Source organism: Lepidochelys kempii, chromosome 8, assembly GCF_965140265.1.
Source record: "Lepidochelys kempii isolate rLepKem1 chromosome 8, rLepKem1.hap2, whole genome shotgun sequence".
NCBI lineage: Eukaryota > Metazoa > Chordata > Testudines > Cheloniidae > Lepidochelys > Lepidochelys kempii.
In genome coordinates, this window is record NC_133263.1 from 79,977,061 (window position 1) to 79,998,551 (window position 21,491).

Consider the following 21,491-nt stretch of genomic DNA (forward strand, 5'->3'; position numbering starts at 1 on the left):
CCTACATATGGATTGAGGTGCCTAATTTTGGGTACCCATTTTTGAGTATCTTAGTGTAGAATTGTATGCATAGTGCCAGGTGTTATTTGGAGTATACCTTGGACAGCTCATGTGTGGTTGCAAGTCAACATGTGGGGGAGAGAGAGGTCTTGCAACTGGAGGGTCAATAATGTGAGCTTGTGGAAAAAATGACTGTTAGAACAGTAAACAGTGGAGAATTATCACTTCTAGTACAAAGACGCGTGTGCAGCAAACTCCTTCTCCCACCCACCAAAAGAAAAGAAGTAAATATAGCTATCAGGTGTCTGAGTTGTCTGAGTCTGAATTTGTCCCTTTGAGTGTAGTATCTTAGCAGATGGCTTGTTAATGACATGGCAGTGAATTGGAGATAGAGCTACAAAGATTGTAAACTCAATTGAAGATTACAACATTGTTAACAAAGTGCATGGTAGTTATTCCTCTTCTTTTGCCAAATAGTTTATTCCCACGAAAGATTAGTATTGCTTGTCATGCTTTCTCCAGTTCACAGAAATAGTCAGTGCTGCTAGTGTTTATAGTGTGCTAATGGCTTCATTCTTAATCTCCATTTTTAAAAAATGAACATATTTTAGTCAATCTCGGCTTTGTAATCCAGTGTCCCTTTTCCTTAAAATAGCTGAAATTTGATTTGGCAATAGGTGAGATTATCAATATATCACTGGACTGGGAGTCAGGAGATTTGGATTCTCTTTCTGCCCTCGAAAAGAACTTGCTGTCTGACTTTGGGCAAGTCACTTAACCTGCTATGTGCCTCAGTTTCCCAATCTATTTTTTTTAAAAAGAAAACAGTGGAAAGCACTTTGCGTAAAATGCTTAATATATAATATGTATTGTTGTTAGGAAAGGTGAAACATCATTATAAAGGAACAGGAAAAATATGTTGTAACCCCGTTTCAAATTGCCCCTACAAAATCTGCAGTCTCATGTTCAATTGTTTTAATCTCTGTAGTTCTGAATACTGCATAAACTACCTGCTCTGTGTTTGGAACTGGGTACAGACAAGCTGCTATAAAGAAAACTTGTCCGTTGTGATGTGATGTAATTGACTATTTGACCTCAAGTTCATACGTTAGATGGAAGATTTATGCATACAGTTTTATAAAACTGGCGTAGCTGTATAGAGACACAGACATGATGAGAACTTGATGATGCAGGTTAGCTGTGAACTTAATTACAGGTCTTTTGGAATTATATAAAGTGGCAGCATAAATCCACACTTCTGCAGAGATTTTTTTAAAAAGTATAGAGTGAATGTATTGTAGTAGTGTTAGGGGGCTTATTCCTTCACCCACTTACTTCCCTGGTCCTTCTCGCATCAACAGAGAGCAACAATACCCGAAGTCCAAAGGTGCAAACAATTCGATGTTTATTGGGGTGAACTTCCAGCAAGCATGATTCCAGTTTCCTTCCTTAGTATCCTCCTTCCCAGCTCTGACACCACAAAGCCTTACACCTGTGTCCCTGTTCCCATTCCTGCCCTTAGCCAAACATGATTCCAACTTCCTTACTCCCATTCCCTGTTTCCATTTCCCCCTTTAGCAAAACATGATTCCAATTTTCTTACCCCCATTCCCTGTTCCCATCTCCCCCTTTAGCAAAACATGATTCCAATTTTCTTACCCCCATTCCCTGTTCCCATCTCACACACCCACATGCCCACCCCCACCCACACCCCAGTCACTTCCTCATTGACTACAGATTATATAGTAAAACTTGAGTTCTGCTTAGCTATACCTTAACCAATCATTTTCCTGAAATTTAACTAACCAATCCTAACATATTGTAACATGATTATGTAACCAATTATATCCCACCACCTCAATTAGTTTACACCCAGCAAAATTAATTATACAGCAGACAGGACCAATCACAGAACCAGACAGAGATTATACAGACAAACAACAGCAAAGTGGGAACTATAATGACAAAACAATACAGAAGTGAGGATTTCACATCCCAGCTATTGATAAGTGAGTTCTTGCCAGACAGGATGCTATCAAACTAAGTTTCCTTTTACATTTTCTAGGCACTTCCCTTTCTCTGGAGGTGATAGGAATACAATCCTGTCCTGATAGTGCCTAACAGCCCAATAGCACCTTATTTCAATGTGACTAGTTTGGAATGTGAGGATGTGACTGTTCACTTCCCAGCTTATGGCTGCCTCTGCTGCTTAGCCAAAGGCCTTAGCCTAAGAACAGGGCCTCAGACTGTGACAGTAAGAGAAGGCCCTTACACCAGCAGACAGTGATTTTGATTCTTTCTTTTATACCTCTATCACTAGCCAAGTGATAAGAATACACCTAAATTCTTAGAGTACAGGCCTTTGCAGACAGGCCTGAATATCTATATCCTAACAAGTAGTAGCAGTCATTGATTGAGACTGAATTATTTTATTATCTGACAGCCACTGGTCCCTCTGCTGAGTGCCCTTTGCCAATGATGATCTCTTACATGTTTGTAATGCACTGGGGAGGGTCGTTACCCCAGGATCCAGTGCATAGACCTATTCCATCCTTCGCAGCAGGGGAGCTCGGCTGCCTCACCAGCACTCTTCTCCATCTTTCACCAAACCTGCATAGGCCTCTCTGCTGGTGTGCGGATCTACACAGTTGGAGTGGTGGGTTATAGGAAGAGCAGGAAGATTTGTCGTGACCCACAGGTCTCAAACCTGGGTCTGCCAGATTTATGGGAGCAGCCACGCTCCAACCCTCCACCTTGCAGCCTGCTAGTAATAGCTTACCTGAGACTTACAAAGCCCAGCCCCTGCGTGAGGCTCCACCCATGAGGTCCAGTTTGTGGAGTCCCAGACTGGTTGATTGGTCTGCTGGCCATATGTAAGCCAGCAGCAGGACAACGAAGCTGTCCAAACAACTGGCTCCACCCTGTTCTGAACTGTGGGGCTTGTGCTTCCTGCGCCTGATTAGGGTTGCTAGTCATCCGGTTTTCGACTGGAACACCTGGTCAAAAAGGGACACTGGTGGCTCCGATCAGCACCGCTGACTGGGCCATTAAGAGTCCGTTTAGCAGCACAGCAGGGATAAGTCTAAGGGACACTGCCCGGCTCCATGCGGCTCCCAGGCTCCCATGTCCTGCCTCTGGCTCCTAGGTGCAAAGGTGGCCAGGGGGCTCTGCATGCTGCCCCCAGCTCCGCAGCTCCCATTGGCTGTGGTTTCTGGACAATGGGAGCTGTGGGGGCAGCGCCTGCAGACGGGGCAGTGCATGGAGGTCCCTGGCCCCTCCCCCTAGGAGCCAGACATGCCAGCCACTTCTGAGAACCGCCTGAGGTAAGTGCCGCCCGAAGCCTGCACCCACTCCCGCACCCCAACCCTGTGTCCCAGCCCTGAGCCCTGTCCCGCACTCAAAGTCCCTCCCAGAGACTGCACCCTCTCCCACACTTTGAACCCCTTGAACCCAGCCCAGAGCCCCTTCCTGCATCCCAAACCCACTCATTCCCAGCCCCGTACCGGAGCTCGCACCTCCAGCCAGAGCCCTCACTCCTCCTTGCATCCCAATCCCCAGCCCTGAGCCTCCTTCCGCACTATGAACTCTTCATTTCTGGCCCCACCCCGGAGCCCTCACCCCCTCCCGCACTCCAACCCCCTCCCCCAACCCGGTGAAAGTGAGTGAGGTTGGGGGAGAGTGAGTGACAGAGGGAGGGGGGGATCGAGTGAGTGGGGTTAGGGCCTTGGAGAAGAGGTGGGGGTGGGACAGCAAGCGGGGCAAAGGTGTTTAGTTTTCTGCAATCAGAAAGTTGGCAACCCTAACCCTGCTCCTGCTTGATTTTTCTGGCATTCCAACCTGGCTTGACTCCTGGCATCTGACTTGTGGTTCCTGATTTCATTTGTTTCCTGCCTGTGACTCCCTGATATCCTCACCTGCCCTGACTCTGGTTTCTGACTCATGGTTCTGATCTTCAGTTTGTCTCTTGCTTCTGATCTTCCTGTATCCCAACCCAGCTGACTCTTGACTCCTGTCTCATGAGTGCAGACTCTGGCTCTGACTACTAACTCTGGCTGCGTATGACCTGGTCATGACAAGATTGCACATTATCCCCCCTTCAGTGGAGTGTACAAGAAAATGATAATGGAACGCAGACCCCAAACTTTGCAGTCTTCTCTGAAGTGGAGATCCCTTTGGGGGGAAAAGGTCCGGGGCAACTGTAGCTAGGAGGAGTCCTTGATAGCACAGATCTTTTGCACCTAGACTGCTAGGAGTAGGGGGAGGGGAAATCTGCTGGGGGTCAAAGCTGCAGCAGAGATGTGGGTCCCCTGTACGGAACCTTGGGGAGTCTCTTTCATCTATTCCAACAAGGTTATCCCTTTAGAAAAGAAAAAAGGGCGGGGGCGGGGGGAGGAATCTCCATGAAGCCCTGGCAGAGGGCACAACCCCCTCTTGTGGGCTGAAGGGGGTACTTAGACCTGATATGGCATCACCACTCCAATATGTTAACAGGTATCTCAGATTGGGAATACTATTTCATTGACCACACCGTTTTCAATTGCCCCTGTTTTGTTTTTGTTTTTTTTCTTCTACTACAAGAGTTTCAGCCATCCTGTTTAATTTTAGCTGTGGCTTTATCACTCCAGCTGGTGTTTCCCCTGTAACCGGTGTTTTAAAAAGCATGCTAGTGGGTCCTGTGCTTTCTTTGACTGACGCTTGTGTGGCACCCAGGGCATGTACAGTATGTCAGGATAAGACACTAGGTCATTATTAATATAAAATGCAGTACTGAAAATGTGGATTTCTTCATGTGAAGACACCTTTGATGACTCAGGAGAATAATACTACCTGAAGCATTGATGTGCTCTTGATATTCTGGCAGCAGGGGAAATGATTTGCTGTACGTTTTTGTACCTTTTTAACCTCAACCCCTTCAAGCAATCAGATAGTTATTCTTAGGGATGTAGTTATACAAATGGCTTCCCTTGGAGATTGACATTGCAGCTAAGGATTTCCAAATGTGACATATGAGCACAAAGCTTTAGTGGAGCTGAGAGCAGAGTGTTTTATATTCTAGCAGGGTGGAGATGGGAGGGAAAAGCAGAAAAAAATGAGTGTTAGAGAATATTTCTGAAAGTATAAGTATGTAGTTCAAAAGCAACTCTGCAATTGTATGAAGTTTTAAAACAGAAACTTGGACTCTCTGGCACACGCTCTGGGGTTACTAGGAAATTCCAGAATACGGGAAGGAAATATCCGTCAAATATGCTAGGTTTTCAGTATGTCTATCCCCAACAGGTATATCTTCTTAATGATTTTTCACCCTTGCTCTGGTTAAATACAAACACCTGTATATAGCCATAATCTCTAACATCAAACAGTGATGCGTTGCAAGGACCGTTTAGCAACTGTATTACCTCAGCTTGCACAATTTCTACTGTATCCACTGCTGGCACACTCTCTGTCTTTGACTGCTCAGTTTATTCACCACCTTGTTCTGTTATATCTAGATGATTTGTTGTGTTAGTGCAAAAGAAAAGAAAGAAAAGGACATTCTCATTCTGCACAGGGAAATTAATTTGGTTGGAGCTAAATGGCTGTGCCCTTGTGCAATGCCTGAAAGTTCTTTAGTTCTTTTTTGGGTGCTGATCCGTAGAGGTATTCTCTGTGCGTCTACATGCACTCCATGTGCCCAAAACCAGAGGACTCTTCAATAGCAATATTCATTGGTGTAGTAAAAAGACAACGCTCATCTTACCATGGATAAATTCTCTGCTTGGTCACTCCCTTGTCAGGTATCTTAGGGTTTGGATACCATCTTACTTGCTGAGCAGTAGGGGCAGCTCCTTTCAGAAAATCACTTTAACAGGCTTTATTCTATGTGATGCTGTTGGCATTTTGGGGTCTGATGAACTGCAATATGCTTTTTGGGGTGAAATTTGCCTTTGTTCAGCACAAAGCCTATATAAGTGGTGGGCCACCTGTGGCCCTTCAGGATAATCTGATTGCGAGCTGTAAGACATTTTGCTGACGTTGACCATCCACAGGCACGCCCCCTCCTGCAGCTCCCAGTGGCCGTGGTTTGCCATTCCCAGCCAATGGGAGCTGCAGGAAGTGGCGGGCCGCAGGGACATGCTGACTGCCATTTCCCGCAGCTCCCATTGGCCAGGAACAGTGAACCACGGCTACTGGGAGCCGTGGGGGCCATGCCTGCAGACGGTCAACATCAGCAACGTGTCTTGCAGTCCGCAATCCGATTACCCTGATGGGCCACATGAGGCCCGCGGGCAGCAGGTTGCCCACCACTGGCCTATCTGGTACTTAAATTACGTTCTCAGAAAACATGTTACAGGCAGTATTTAAATAGCCATGATTTAGCCCAGATTCTGTGCTGCAATTCTGCATCAATATATCCACACACAACTCCCATTTAATTCAAGTGTATCGGAGAGCAGAATTGGTCATGTTCTAATGAGGTACTTCCTACTCCATAGTCTACTGGTGTATGTATGCATGGAAGAAAAACCACATGAGACATTGAGCTAAGATGTATACTAGACAGAGGACCAACTTATACACTGTGCGAAAACATCCAGTTTTCTTCTTTCTCCCCACAAACAATATATGTCCATTACATTTTTAAAAAGCATTTCCTTTTCAAATGTCTCTTAATGCTGATTTTTCTTCAATGCTATGACATACTATTTCCTGCATAAAAGCCAGTCTTACTAAAATAGTGTCTTATGGTTTGATTCTGAGTAGGGCTAAGCACCTGCAACACACACTGAAGTCAGTGTAGACTGTGGGAGCTCAGCTCCTCTCAGGATCATTCTTTTATGAAGTAGATGGTATTCTAAACACAGTAACCCATTTTAAAAGTATTCAGTATTGCTTAAGATGGTATTAATAATAAGGCTCCTTATCAGCTCTGTGTGTGTGTGTGTGTGTGTGTGTCCTTTTCTGTTTTTACTTGTTTTTAACAATCTTTTTTACTTGCTAATACTGGAAAAGGTGGGGGGAGAAATACTAATGCAATAAATATGAAAACTTGTTTTGTTTTTGCAAAATGGGTTTGATGGAAAATGATGCCATAGCAAAGTTAGTAAATAAAACAGCTTGTTGAAATTTAGAAGTGATGATGCTATATGATAATTCTCCGTTACCATTTTTTCTGTGTAATGAAAGGACAGATGTTTGATTTTGAGATTTTGTTATATATGTCTATTTTTTTAATGCTTTGATTTGCTTGAAATATTCTTTTCTAGGTTTTGGACATAGTGAGGACAAGTGTTCGTGCTGTTCTGCAACGTGTCTGGAGGGTTTCTGATGCTGAATGTTTACATTTGTACCGTATTTTTAACCGTTTGTTTAATCGCTTACTCTGGAGCCATGGCCAAGGCCTGTGGAACTGTTTCTGTAATTCAGGGTAGGCCTAATAAATGTATTATTGTAATCCTTCTAATAATTTCACAGCTGGCCTAGTTTAATGTTTACTTTCGTTCAAGAAATTATTATAATAAATAGAACTGTTTTAAAAACCATTAATCAAAAATGTACCATGTAATTACCTATTAACATAGACCAAGCATTTCAATAATAGGCTAGTACAGTTAGGATCTTAGATCCATATGAAGGTATCTAAAGTAAATGATTTGATTTTTCAGGAATGCTGAGCATCCTGCAGCTCCCATTGATTTCTCTCATTGAGAGACCCTTCTGACTCAGCACTTTTGGCCTGATTTTCAACTATTTAAGTGACTCTGACAGGGTTTCTGGGGTGCTATCTGGATTGTGGGACCACGGAGCCTCCAAAACCCGCCAGCCTGGGGTTTCCCTCACTCTACAAAGCTACTGCACTTACACAGACATCCCCAGGCAGGGACACACCCAACTGAGTTACATGAATGCTTCTCCCACCCACTCATGAAGCTGCAGCCTTGCACCCCAGAACTGTACTCTGTGGCACTGGTCAGAAGCCTGGCCCGTGTCAGCTCCTGACCTAGTTGGCCACTCTGACAAAAGGGTAGTGGATGTGCAACAGCCCTTGATAACCTGAGTTGAGATTGCCTGGGCTCTTCAACCAAACAGGCTTTATATTAGGTAAAATATAAAACAGATTTATTAATTACAGAAAGATGGATTTTAAGTGATTATAAGTGGTAGGCATAAAGGTCAGATATAGTTACCTTAGGAAATAAAAATAGAAACATTCTAAATCCTAAACTTTTAATCTAAACAAGCATTGAATCAAATAGCTTTTCTCACCCTGACAGATGGTACAGGAGGTTACAGTTCCTCAATACATAGACTGGACCATTTTCTAGCCAGTGATCCAAACTCCCCAGTTCAAATTCTGTGTCTTGCAGACATGCTTCCAGGTGTTGAGATGTGGGGGGAGAGAGGCCAAGTCATGATGTCACTTCCCTCCTTTTATACTTTCTTCCAGTTTGCTGGAAAGATCCTTGCTGTGAGGAGGGGATCAGGCAGTCGCCATTGATAAAAGCACTCCATTGCAAACATACCTTCTCTAAGGAATCTCTGGGATAGTGGATTCTGTTGTTGATGAGCTATTAATGCTGTCTGGCTATTGGTAGCTACTATTTTGTTGTAACTGAAAGGCTGGTTGTGGGTGTTCCCAACCTCACAACATATTTCAGGAACAGAGCTAGCAATACTTCATAACTTCACATACAATGATAGCACATACAATCCAGTAGGATAGTCATGTTCAACAGATCAAGACTTTTAAAATACCTCCTCACAAGGTATACTTTGTACAAAACATATCCTAATTATATCACCGTGGTGAATATGAGGTTCCAGGGTGCCACTTTGAGGTACAGAGAGTCACAGTGACTTAATCTTAACTTTAGTTGGCCTCTGACAAAAATCCTGGCCTTATCTGTTTGATTCCTAGAATAAAGAAAAGGAGAGTCAAGTAAAGAGTCCTGCTGACATTTTATACCCCAAGTATTCAGCTTCTGTTGTGTGGTTTAGAAATACAGCAGAATTTCTGAGTTGGACTGTATTTGCTCTTCATTACATATCTGAAACAATTATGAGAATGTGAGCATGTGAAAAGTAGGAAATTGTGACACTGATAGGTAAAGAAATGTGTTTTTTGCTTGAAAATTAAGGATGGTTACTGGAAAAGATGCCATGTTTTTAAAATTAAATTAGCCCATTCCCCAGCCCCTGATGCTCATGCAGTTGAAGTCAAAGGACTATTCATGTGAGGAAAGGTCTGCAGGATCAGATCCTATGTATATAACAGAGCAAAATAGGTCAAAGATCTTTTACAGTTTTTTTCCCCATAAGGAAGACTATATGTATGAATATGTACCATATATGCTCTCCAGATAAATTTCTTCGTAAATATATAGCATGAGGTGACTAATGGGATGTTTTTGAGTAGCTTGCAAAAGAGGATTGAAAAAAGATTTATTGAAAATGAGCTTCAACAAATATACACATGATGATGATGGGTTTCATATGTACAAAAAGAAATAACTCATTTGTCACTTGTAGGGAATGCTTGCACTACATTTACAAATGTAATAAACCTTACCTGTATTCAACACAATGACAAGAAAAGGGAGGTGGGAAAAAAATAGGATATTAAAAGCAACAGTCCGAGAGTGAGAGATCCTCTGCTGGCATAAATTGGCATAGCTCCATTGATTTCAATTGACTTTAATGGTTTGATGTCAATTTATACCAGCTGAGGATCTGACCCATAATATGATTGATTCTTCTATAAGTGCTTGCATATGTCCATTACACTGTATGGGTATGATCAAAATCTTAGCATTGTACCTAGTGGTACTTTTTTCCACTTCATTGTTTTAAAAATATTTTATTTCAGAATTTTCAATAATCCCTTAATTTTAGTGTTACAGTTAGCATCGCTTTACACAACATATATGTGAACCTCTTGCTTTTAATATTGAATTTTTTAATATTTAATATTGTTTTGGAAGCCTCAATTTGTAATGATTCTTATTTTCAGAAATCAAACATTTTTCTACAAAAATGTTTTTTGTTCAAAAGTTGATCAGCTCTCCTGTTCAACTGATTCAGGAATGCCGCTCTTGAGCCTGCTGAATAAATCAGTGAAGAGCAGGATCTTTGATATAGCAAAAGCTCCTTTCACGCAGAACAGTGCCTTTGTCAGGGAGCCCAGCTGGCTCAGTAGGGTTGTAAACTATCCAGGAGTCTCCTGAAATTAAAGATTATTTCATGTGATAAAATCTCCAGAAATTCTTCCAACCAAAGTTGGTAACCCTATGCCTCAGGAGTCAAGATGAACTCTGACAAAATTCCTGTTCCTTGTTAAAGGAGTTATTGCTTTGTCAAACATCTTTTTTTAAAAAACCTAAGAAACTAATATATACAAACACTGTGGGGTGTTGAGCTTGCCCTACATGCAATATACCTAATACAAAACCTACAAAGCAAGGAAATAGAAAATTATGGCTGTCAGCAGTACATATCCTGTTTCTCCAGCCAGAGACATACTTTACCACTAGCCCAATCACCATACCCCCAAGAGAACATGCTGGAGCCTTAACTCTGCCCTAGAGGGGGTGTGCAATTTTACAGAAGTGAATAGTAGGGACACTGGGGGAGTGAAGTTTGGTGTGTTTGCGGTAGAGGTGGAATTTGGGGAAGATTATGCTGGTTTCCCTCCTAAGGCAGAGTTAAAGTTGTGGTGCATTCTCTGTGGTGTAGGGTGGCTGGGCTAGTGGTAAGGTATGTGTCTCTGCGGGAAGAATAGAGGATATTTATTGTTAGTAGTTTTAACTCGTTATTCCCTTGCTATTTAGGTTGTGTTATATTAGGTGTAGAACGACTAACCGATGCATAAAAAACACTTGTGTATTAATATATGGTATCTGTATGGCATAATCTAGATGTAGCTAATTAATGATAAACTTGCTTTAATCGCCTGCACAAAATCAAAAGGAGTACTCGAAAAGTGATCGTACCAGTTTGATTAAAAATCAAGGTTCAAATAAAGGCTCACACATGATTTAGAATATAGCATACTCCAGCATGGCCTTCCCTTGTTGTATTCCTGTATCCCCTTTCCACGGTGGTGTGCCATGCCAAAAGCAAATTAGATATACCCAAAATTACCTCAGATTTTACTTGTCACATTTCCTGTTCATGCACTGTTATAGCATCAGCCGTGAATTGTCACTAAGCCCTAACAGACATCCTATTTTATGACTCTTATTCAAAACCCCTATGTGGAGGATAAAATCCTGGCTCCACTGAAGTTTTTAGGGAAAAAACTACCATTGACATCAGTGAGCCCAAGACTTCATTCTGGATGCTTAGAACCTGGAAGAGGGATGCAAGGAACCCTCCCCCCACACCTCTCCCACACATATACTGATTTGTTTTTTTAATAAAACAAACACACAAACCCAAGCTTGCCACCCATCTAAGCCATCATAGAGGGCTTTCATTTTTTTTTAAATAGGGAAAGGGGTTTCAAGTATGAATTTTGCCTTTGGACACCCACATAGTTCTCTGTATTCATATCTGAATATTGGACCTATAGTAAGTTGTGAATAAACACAAATGCTGAGTTAGCCCTGTGCACAGGACTAATTCCTCCTTGCTGTGGTGAAACGCACCAGGTTAGACTAGCGTGGGTAGCCTTAAAATTCTGTGCACTGAAAAGCTGAAGGGACTAAACCTTTTTTGGAAATAAAAGGTTAATGGAAACAAAAGTACCTTGTGTATGGTTATTTCAGAGGGAAAAATTTACCAGACACAAACTGAAAGTTTTAATTATACTTCTCTGACTTGATAAAGAGCAGTCTCCCCTGCCCAGTTAGAGCAATGTGCTAATGTTCAAATGGTCTAGACGGAGAAACTCCCATCCCATGACTTTTTGAATGGTTCTGATAGAGAAATGAAATGCTTCCATTTATCTATTTTTTGGAAATGTGAAACAGAGCACAGTATTTTGAACATTTATATTCGACTGTCATATGTATCATTTGTTATTCTCTTCATGCTTAATATCATGGACTTCTGAATATGACTGACTAATGAAAGTATTAGCATGCTATATAATTACTATTCAGATAGTAGCTTGTTAAAAATAAATCAGTATTTTGTGCATCTCATGATGTAGAACACCATTTAAAATTGCATGGCAGTAAATCTTTACGTGCTAAACCTAAACAATGGTCCTATAAATGCTTTAGGGGACATACTGAATGAAAAATGGGTTGTGATCATTTTGAAATATGAAGATTAACTTCTTAATTTGTATTTTATATTCCCACCAACTGTCAGTATATGGGTTAAATAGCATAGGCCTTTCCTGTAAACAGGCAAGGTCACACTTTATTTCTCTTACTCCTCCACTGCTAAATCTGATGTGCAGTAGTAAAGCTTTTAGATTGCCATTTGTAACAGAAAACATGAGGTCATGTCTGTTTCCATGCCAACAGAAGTTCTTGGGAGACCATATTCAGTAAAAGGACAGAGGTGGTGACTCCTGAACAACTCCAGTGTTGTCAACGACTAGTACAACTTTGTAAACACTGCCTGCTAGTGGCTTACAAATATTCAGCAGATTCAAGAGGATCTGTTACTGGAATTAGCCCTGACTGGGATGATACAAGGTATATACTTTCATATTTCTAATTATGAGACATATTGGAATGTATGATCAGATTTTAAATTATATGTGTATACTTTCCTCTAGGCTAGTGGTCTCACCCTGCGGCCCATGAGCTGCTTGTGGCCCAACCAGCACACAGCTATGGCCCATGTGACATCTTCGGGGCCATACAAGTGTATATATATTGTGTGGATGTGGCCCACATAACACAGAGAGAGCTGTATATGCAGCCCACAATGGTAAACAGGTAGAGAACCACTGCTCTAGGCCTAGGAAAAAGCAACACGAACTAGTTCACTGTCTGCAACATAAAGGATGAGCATTTCCTTCCAGCCCTACTTCCTGTCATTATGATTTCTATAGTGTGGTAGTGAACGCAACAGAAATTATCCTTGCTGGGTTAAGAGGAGACTTACCATATTCCTTTTATTTGAAACTAACTTATTAAAAGTTGTTTGCTTAATGCCCAAATAGCCAGAGTAAGAAAGGCATTCTGTACTTAACTGAATTGAAACTTGCCTTTCTTCCTTTTCCTCAGATTCCTGAGAGTAATTGATTCCTGGTTTGCATTCCTAGGAGTGCCCTAACATGTATTACTCAGCTGGCTTCACAACCACTGTGGGATCCCACAAGAGCATAGCTCCAGGCCATGGTCAGGTAAGTGCCATCTGACTTACTGTGTTGTACAGTTTTGCAAAGTTTACTTCTAAAAACTGCAGACATAACAGTTTTTCTTATTGTATTTCCAAAAGTGTATAAACATTTTGTTAAAACCTTGCAAAACAGCACAATATAGTAAAAAAAAAAAAAAAAAAAAAAAAAATTGGCACTTACCTGACTCTCCATGCGCAGGGTCAGTTCTTCAGCAGAGTTATAATATTGTCAGCATGCTGACTTTTACTGAAACATCACTAGGAGTGGAGAGCCAGTGATCTGTGACGCAATGGTCCTGAATTGCAGAATTAAAGGTAAGTTTCAGATTTATGTTCTGAATGCTTCTCTTACCCTAGTAATTTGGATCATTCAGTACATAAACCTACAAATGGGTTGTTCATTTTAAAAGTCATGCAGTTCTGTGCAAGGGCAGTGTGTGTTCCTTAAAATAGCAAATACATTTAGAATGTCCTATAGAAAATAAACGCAATATATATTATCAGTTAAACCTACTGTATGACTTAATTGCTTAAGCAATATGTCTTTAACTAGTTATTTGATATATTAAACTTTCTGCTATTGTCATGTGAATGTTTCAGGGGCTCTAACATAATTTAATACCAGCTGGAAACAGAAGCTGATTGTTCACAGCAAAAGTAGAGGTAATTTAGCCACAAAATGAACCATATGCAATATTCATATACAAATGAGCTTATAATAGTAAAGTGGTAAAATAAAAAAAGATGAAACAAAGTAATTCTTACTTCCACCATTAATACATGGTCATTTTTTTTTCAATTAAAAACCAGCCATAACTGTTCAGACCAATCAAATCACTGTAGTGTATTGCCTAGCTAACAGGCCTGCATTGGCCATTTTCTGTGACTCTGTTGAAGTCCAATGGAAGTGTAATCATGGATTTCAAATGTGAGCAGAATCAGGCTCTCTGTTTTAGATAAGTGCATAGCAGTTACAAAACAGTAACTTTTACTTCTATATCTGTAGTACCATAGTTGTCAGGGTAACTTTGATTAAAAGCTACAACCAGTCTGCATTTATCTCAAAAAACATTACATTTATATTATGGCTACAACTAACCGTTATGTTCTGGCTAAAAAAGGGGCTTCCTATTTTCTTTACGGGAAAGAAACTTTTATATCAGCTGGGTTTGCTTGTATTTGTCCAGCCAGCCCTAATATGTACAAGGTAACAGTGACGTTATTTCCCTTGAGTAACCACTACACAGTTTCACGTTGCACCTGGGTTTGTATTTTTAAGCTATCAAGGAAATTATATTAAAGGATTTTCACTGATGATAATTTTGTTCACTATTATTGTGATATAGTATAAGTAAGACCCTGTAAACTGTAGCATATGGGCAGAGAGTGATGTAAAGCTATTTTTTTTCATAAATGTAAAGTTTCATTTGTATAGCTCTGTTGGGCTTTCTTGAGAGGGAAACGATTTTCAGGCTACGTTTATGTGCACTTTTTTGGCAGCTTTGTCAGATGCATCTCCAGTTTCAATTGGCTATTTGTACATTTTTGGCACTTTACACATTACTGTACATCTAATTCCCAGTGATACTGTTCCTGATGGAAAACCAGTCATTATTTTAACTTTATTGCATAGGAAAAGCTCAAATTGTTAAACATATTTCCAAAATAATTTTCACTGTACAGTTCAGTGGTCCCAGAGCTCTTGTTATCAGATATTAGTGGGAATACCAAGGTAAATGATGAATTATGTTTTCTTCACAAAATAAAAATAAGAGTAAATGCTGTGAAAACACAGCCAGACTTCTTTTCCAGTCAGGATACTCAAATCTCGTAACACATGCTTTTTTAAAAAACAGCCTCTGACCTTTTGAATCCTAACAAAATTCACTTCTAAAAGAAACTTGAAGGAAAGTGGTCATCCCCAACCCCAATTCCCCCTGCTGGTTAGATCCTCAGACAAGCATAGTAGATGTCACATCTCACACCTCATCAGCACTGCTCAGATGTTCTTGCTCCCAAATCTTGTGAGATACTGAGCACCTCTGCACAAAAGGTTTCAGAGTAACAGCCGTGTTAGTCTGTATTCGCAAAAAGAAAAGGAGTACTTGTGGCACCTTAGAGACTAACCAATTTATTTGAGCATGAGCTTTCGTGAGCTACATGCTCAAATAAATTGGTTAGTCTCTAAGGTGCCACAAGTACTCCTTTTCTTTCTGCACAAAAGGTGCTTGCCTCCCATAAGATCAGGCCCTTTGTTTGTAGCAAATTGATTAGCCTTTGGCAATAATCGCCTTCCTCAGGGCTTAAACAAACCAAACATTTACACTTCCTTATAGAGCAGATGTTTCCCATTAACAGTCATGACATTGCCCCTTTCCCTGTGATTAGTAGGATTAATCCTCAGAACTCTTTCAATGCACTCGCTCAGCATCAATCAATATGATTCCCTAGAATGCTGCTACACTTCTTAAAACAATACATTATATAATCTGTGGTGTATGTAATCTGTTCTAGCATTGCCCATCACTCATGAAATTTTGATTTAATGTGGATGTTTTGTATTGTTTTTTGTGCTCATCTAATGACTCCGGCAATTAATTATAAGAACTGTTAATAAACAGATTTAAAAATTAAATATTAAGCAACAGATGATGAATGTTTGTAATGTTGTCTAAAATGTATCCTATAGCTAGTCTGATTTAAAAAATAAAGATAACTGAGTCACTGATTAATGAATGATGAATTAGTAGATTGCAGAAATCTGGGGTGTTTGCATTACTTGGATGGTGGTGGTGGCATGCCAATATTTAAAACAACTAGGGATAGTCCAATGATTAGAGAAGAAAACTGGGATTCAAAACTACATGTTTTTTTATTGCCTGGCTTTGCCACTGAATTTCTGTTTCACTTTTTACAGGTCAGTTAATCTGTGTCTCAGTTTTTAACCCATTTTTAATCTGGGAAAAATAATACTATTCTAATTGAGATCCTTAGGAAACAGATTAGAAATAGCTTTGCATAAGTGACTGTTTTCTCGTTTTTTTTCCCTATAAAGGGCTGGCTATTGCAAGCATTTAACATCTTTACCATTAAGAAATCAGTGGCAAAATGTATGACCCAAAGTAGGCTGCAGTTTTGCTATGGCTGTCTATAGGTTGAAATAAATAATATTTATTTATTAAACCTTTTCCTTTGTCTGAGACAAAGGCCTGCCACACGGTACTCTGTGTGAATGTACATAAAGTCTGACATACCAAGATTATAATGTGAGGCACATGCATGACTAATGCCTTTGAATGTTATCTTTGCAGTTAAATTCCACTTTTTTAAAATCATTTTTAGGTATTTACTGCCAGGACCTTCACAGTTAATCATGAAAACATCCTCCAACTTTATCTGCACTTCATCTGGAATGCCTCGCTCTAACATATTGTTTGCACCCAGGTATAGCCACTTGTGAAACAAAGAGAAGAGTGCCACGCTTGATAAATAATGGCATTCCATTTTTCCACTTTAAATTTGTGAGGGAGCTGAGTATAAGCACTGTTATATATTTGCTACAGTACATAAAATTTAGCTGAAATCCTACTGTAAAAGCATAACCTTTCTGGAAATCTAATAAACATTGTTAAGTTGTTTACACAAATATGTGAATGTCCAGATCTTGCTAAGTTTATAAGTAATTCCTTCCTACTAGAAATGTTATTTTTGCTGCAATATATAAAATTGAGTTAATCTTGAAGATCCTATTACAGTGTTTAATTAGGTACAATATCTTTTAACTTGAAATATATTTATTGTAAATCATACTGTTCATTCTCTCCTAGATAAGCCTGTTGTAGAACAGTAATGGTAATTAAATATAAGTCATCTGATCATTTCTATAGCACATTTTAAAATATTGTAAAAGCAAGATCTAATATACAGACGTTTGTATTTCTCCTATGAAATTACAAGGTATGTGTAATATTGTTTTTCAGTAAGGACATAAAGTATCTTTTAGTCTAAATGAAGACAGTCCCGAGGGTAAATATTCAAATATGCCAGTTCTGGCAAATAGCTTCTAGTTGGATCCTTGTAATAAAACAGAAGGCAACGGTTATTGTCAGATCTTCCTTCAACCTTCTTGTGTCTTGTGCCTTTCAGTTTCATTTGGGATCAAGTAGTAACCTACAACTCATAAAAGAGCCATGCATATTTTCTTCCATTCTGCTGCACAAGTGATGAAGCAGACATTTTTCAGAATTACTGCAGTGCAACAGTATCCTCTCTAAATCTTAAAATAGTATGATTTGGTTTGGTTTTCACTGTAGGGTGCATTATATATTGTAGAATGTATACTCTAATGTATACTCACAGTATTTTCTAGACTTGCTGAAATCCTAACAAAATGGTTGAAGGTACAATTAATTAGATTTGTTACTCAAATTCAGCTTTGCAGACCTGGCTGAGTGACACAATAAGAACTTGATATGTTCATGAGCCAGATCCTGAAGGCAGAGGTGATTTGAAGTGTGATCTACAAAACATAATTTTAAGAGTCTCTCAATATCCACACTTGTCCCATTAATCCCTATACATCAGAGGTCCACAAACTGTGGGGCATGCTCCCCTAGGGTGGGGTACCAAGGAACATTTGGAGGGGGGTGTGGCGGGCTGGGTCAGCTCCCACAGGGGGCAGGGAGGAAGGGTCACTGAGCCCCATTGATAGCTTTGTTCCAGCCATGGCCCCAGCTCCGTGCCTGATCCCGTCACAGCCTTGGCACTGCTCTGCATTTGGCTGGGGGCTTGGCTTCCAGCCCGCACCGTGGCCCAGCTGTGGCCCTGCTCCCAATTCCACCCCAGCCTCGGACCCTGGCCATGGCTCCATCCCCAGGCCCAGACCCACCCCCAGCTGCAGCTCCAGCCTCAGACCCTTACCCTGTCAGCGTCCCCTTCCCCTAACCATGACCCCACTCCTGGCCATGGTTCCGGGGGGGTGCAGACAGAGGGAAGGGGGCATAATCCTCAAAAGTTTGGGGACTACTGCTGTACATGTACATCCTAATAAGTAATTTTTAAAAATAATCCAGTTTGTAACCAATTAACTGCCTTGTTCCTGTTTGGTGTCAAATGCCTGTTCACTCACTAGTGAAAGTGGTCTTTACAAAAACATTTTTATAGTTATTTTCCAGAGACAACGTACTAAATAGGGTGGTAGCCTAATGGTCTTTCTACCAGAGCATTACATGCTTTTTCCTAGTCACTGACTAGGGAGATGAAAATTTCTCTGGGATTGATTTTTGAAACCTTGGCCAGAGCCTACCAAATAGGGAATTTTGACATCTATGCTTTTGCCTATCCAAGTTCCATACCTGTAGGATGACATTCATAATAGTATGACTGTTTCCTAGATTTTTTAAATGTATTATGCATTTACAATTTGACTCTGAGGCTGATCAGATACAGACAATCTACTAGTCTGACAGAATCTCTTCCTCTTCCATGGTAATGCTGGGTTGCTCACACAGCATGCTCCCATCAGTCCACTTGATGTATCGCTGTGGGCCATACAGTGGTGACAGCCGATAATGCAAATTACATAGGTTTTACAGGTAATCACAACAAAATCCGTAAATCCGTCCCTCCAGGGAGTGCTAATGTACAGTGGTCTCCACAGTATTCTGCTTTTGGCCATAGGGGAAATTTGGATCAGTGTCCAAAGGTGCTGAGCAAGGGGACTGGGCAGTCTCTCTGGCTAATTTTGCCAGCAGTAGAATTTTTAAATATAGGGCATTAAGAACAAATATGCAAGCTACGTAGAACTAGAGAAATCAAGGATATGTGTGGGATGTACACAAATGTATCAAGTGATTGGTTTGTTTTCAAAAATGATTTTAGCTGATATTTCATTGTGTTCTTATTTCTGATGAGCCATGCTGGAGTGGTATATAGTTATTAAATCAATATCTCAACAGAATACAATAATCCTAAATACTTTTCATCTCTGCCAAGTGTACGGGCTGTCTACTCTATAGTTAAAGAGGACTGTGTCAGGGACAGTTAGAATCAGGTTCTATATGGTAATATAAACCAATTCACCAGTCAGTGCATCAAAGCTCCCAACAGCAGCAAAATTTCAGTTCCTTTTTTCAAGGATAGGTTTATAAGTCAAAACCAAGACAGTCTAACTTAAACAAGTAAACCACATCCTGCTGGTTAGCCCATTTCAAAGTCCTTTTCCTTCACCCAGGGCCTCCTGCAGATCTCTCTGTAATTGGGCTGCTTGCTGTTCTTTTATCTGATGAGGAGGTAATCTGCAGGCTATCACCTGATTCCTGACCTCAAACCCGTCACCTGATAGGCAGCTAATTAATCATAGGTGGAGCTAAGCCTATCCCCCTTAAAGGGCCAGCCCAACCTGTGAGCAGGTCCACAACTATATTTCCAAATTGTATTAGAGTCTTAGACATGTTTTAACCAAAAGAGGGGGGATGTGGTTGTAATTGCACTATATGTACAACAAATGACTAAAATAAAACTAGTTGTATATAACTTATAATAAATTATCACAAAGAAAATGCCAAATGATATAAAAATAAGAGTTTTGCATAGCTTTAGCATATGAATTCTATATATTTTAGATTAATACGATGTTTCCAAACCTGTAGGATAGACCTCCACTATAGCCCTTAGGGAGGCTTGAGAAGAGACCCACGGGAGGCAGGGAAAACTGTATTAGCCTGGATCTATTCTAACTGGCATTGCAACTCTGAAAGGATAATGAACAGTAGCAGCCCAGATTCTCCTTCTTCTAAATAAAAGTACTCATTTTGCTCAGCCCACTGTGTAAGAGAGTTCACAGGATAAGATACACTAATTACTACAAATAAACTGCAGGTTTCATTTTTTGAAAGTCCTGGAGACAGCCACCTTGCGAAAACAATAAATCCCTTGTTGAGGGACACACTAAGCCTTCTGCTTTAGTAACTTTACAATCTTGAAAAATTGTCGATATTTAGACAAATTATACATTTTTACAGTGTGTGGGGCAGCAAATGTAGGGTTTTCCCATTCAGTGTTATAGCAGATGCTCAGTGAACCAGAGTCCTGCCATCCATTTGAAAACATAACTTATAACCATAGTCCCCTCCCCGCCCTGCCAAAACCTAGCCCATTATGTGGATTTTGTGCATTGATAGGAGAGCAGATTTTTTAAAAGTCTGAAACTGTCTGCTTATTCTCTCTCTCTCTCTCCCCCTGTTCCTCCTCCCACTCACCCTTAGTTTACCAGAAAGCAGACACAATCCTCAGGTATCTGGACGTTTATAGCTGTCATATACCTGGGAGCTGACTCTGCACATGTGTTTAGCTCCCATTCTAGACCATCACAGTTACATGTGCTTCCGGCTTCTTTGGAGAATTGTTCCTAGAAATAGCTTCTAAATATTGAAACTAATTTAGAAACTGGTTTGCTGTCTCTTATACTGTGTGCTAGTGTAAAAATGACTATACTTTAAGGCAGGATTGACACTTCTAGGACCACACTGAGAAATACCAATTGCAAAAACTTAAGAAGACTTCACACTTTATTTGTGATGACAAGCAATTCTTACCTTATGAACGTTTATGATGATGATACTTGCTCTTACCGCCTTTACTGGGAGAAAATTCCTATTGAAATCTGTAGGTGTTTTGTCTGTATGGACTAGAATTGGCTTCTAGGAGCGAGCAAAATGGGTGCCATTTTCCTTAATGGAAAAGCTAGTGGTGCAAATATGTTAATAGTTTGAGTGTTTTAAACAAAGCACTAGGCCCAGTAATTTCCCACCCTAAAAAAAGTGCAATATAAAACTGCTTTTGCAGTTCTTGGTAACAAGCTCAGGAGTCCAAATATAAAGGCAGAACAGCATAGAAGGCACTATACGTTAAGCATTACTTTTCCAAGGTAATGTAAGAAAAGAACCTAATAGCCCACTTGGTGGACTTTGGCCTTCAGGGTAAAGTTCTGTCTGAAAATGAATTTCTTGTCTTCATTATAGAAAAATCAGTCTACACTATGGCAGTTACTTTACTGTGTAGGAAAATGTACAGCTAAAATCTGACGAGTAAGTCAGATTGAGTGGGGGGAGGGATAGGTCAGTGGTTTGAGCATTAGCTTGCTAAACCCAGGGTTGTGAGTTCAATCTTTGAGGGGCTCATTTAGGGATCTGGGGCAAAAATTGGGGATTGGT

General features: G+C 40.4%; 1 protein-coding gene across 7 annotated transcripts in view; it reads left to right on the plus strand.

Moving 5' to 3' along the window:
- TTLL7 (tubulin tyrosine ligase like 7) overlaps nt 1-17,380 on the plus strand; it is a 108,951-nt gene extending 91,571 nt beyond the window's left edge. For 5 of the 7 annotated variants that reach the window (XM_073357230.1, XM_073357225.1, XM_073357226.1 and 2 more), the window contains 3 exons: nt 7,245-7,405; nt 12,453-12,626; nt 16,621-17,380. In XM_073357230.1, coding sequence (XP_073213331.1) covers nt 7,245-7,405; nt 12,453-12,626; nt 16,621-16,738 — 453 coding nt within the window. In that variant the 3' untranslated portion in view covers nt 16,739-17,380. Of the gene's footprint in view, nt 1-7,244; nt 7,406-12,452; nt 12,627-13,163; nt 13,283-16,620 lie in introns of those variants that run through there. The other 2 variants (XR_012160433.1, XM_073357228.1) reach the window with 2 other exon arrangements.
- Nucleotides 17,381-21,491: the final 4,111 nt, after the last annotated feature.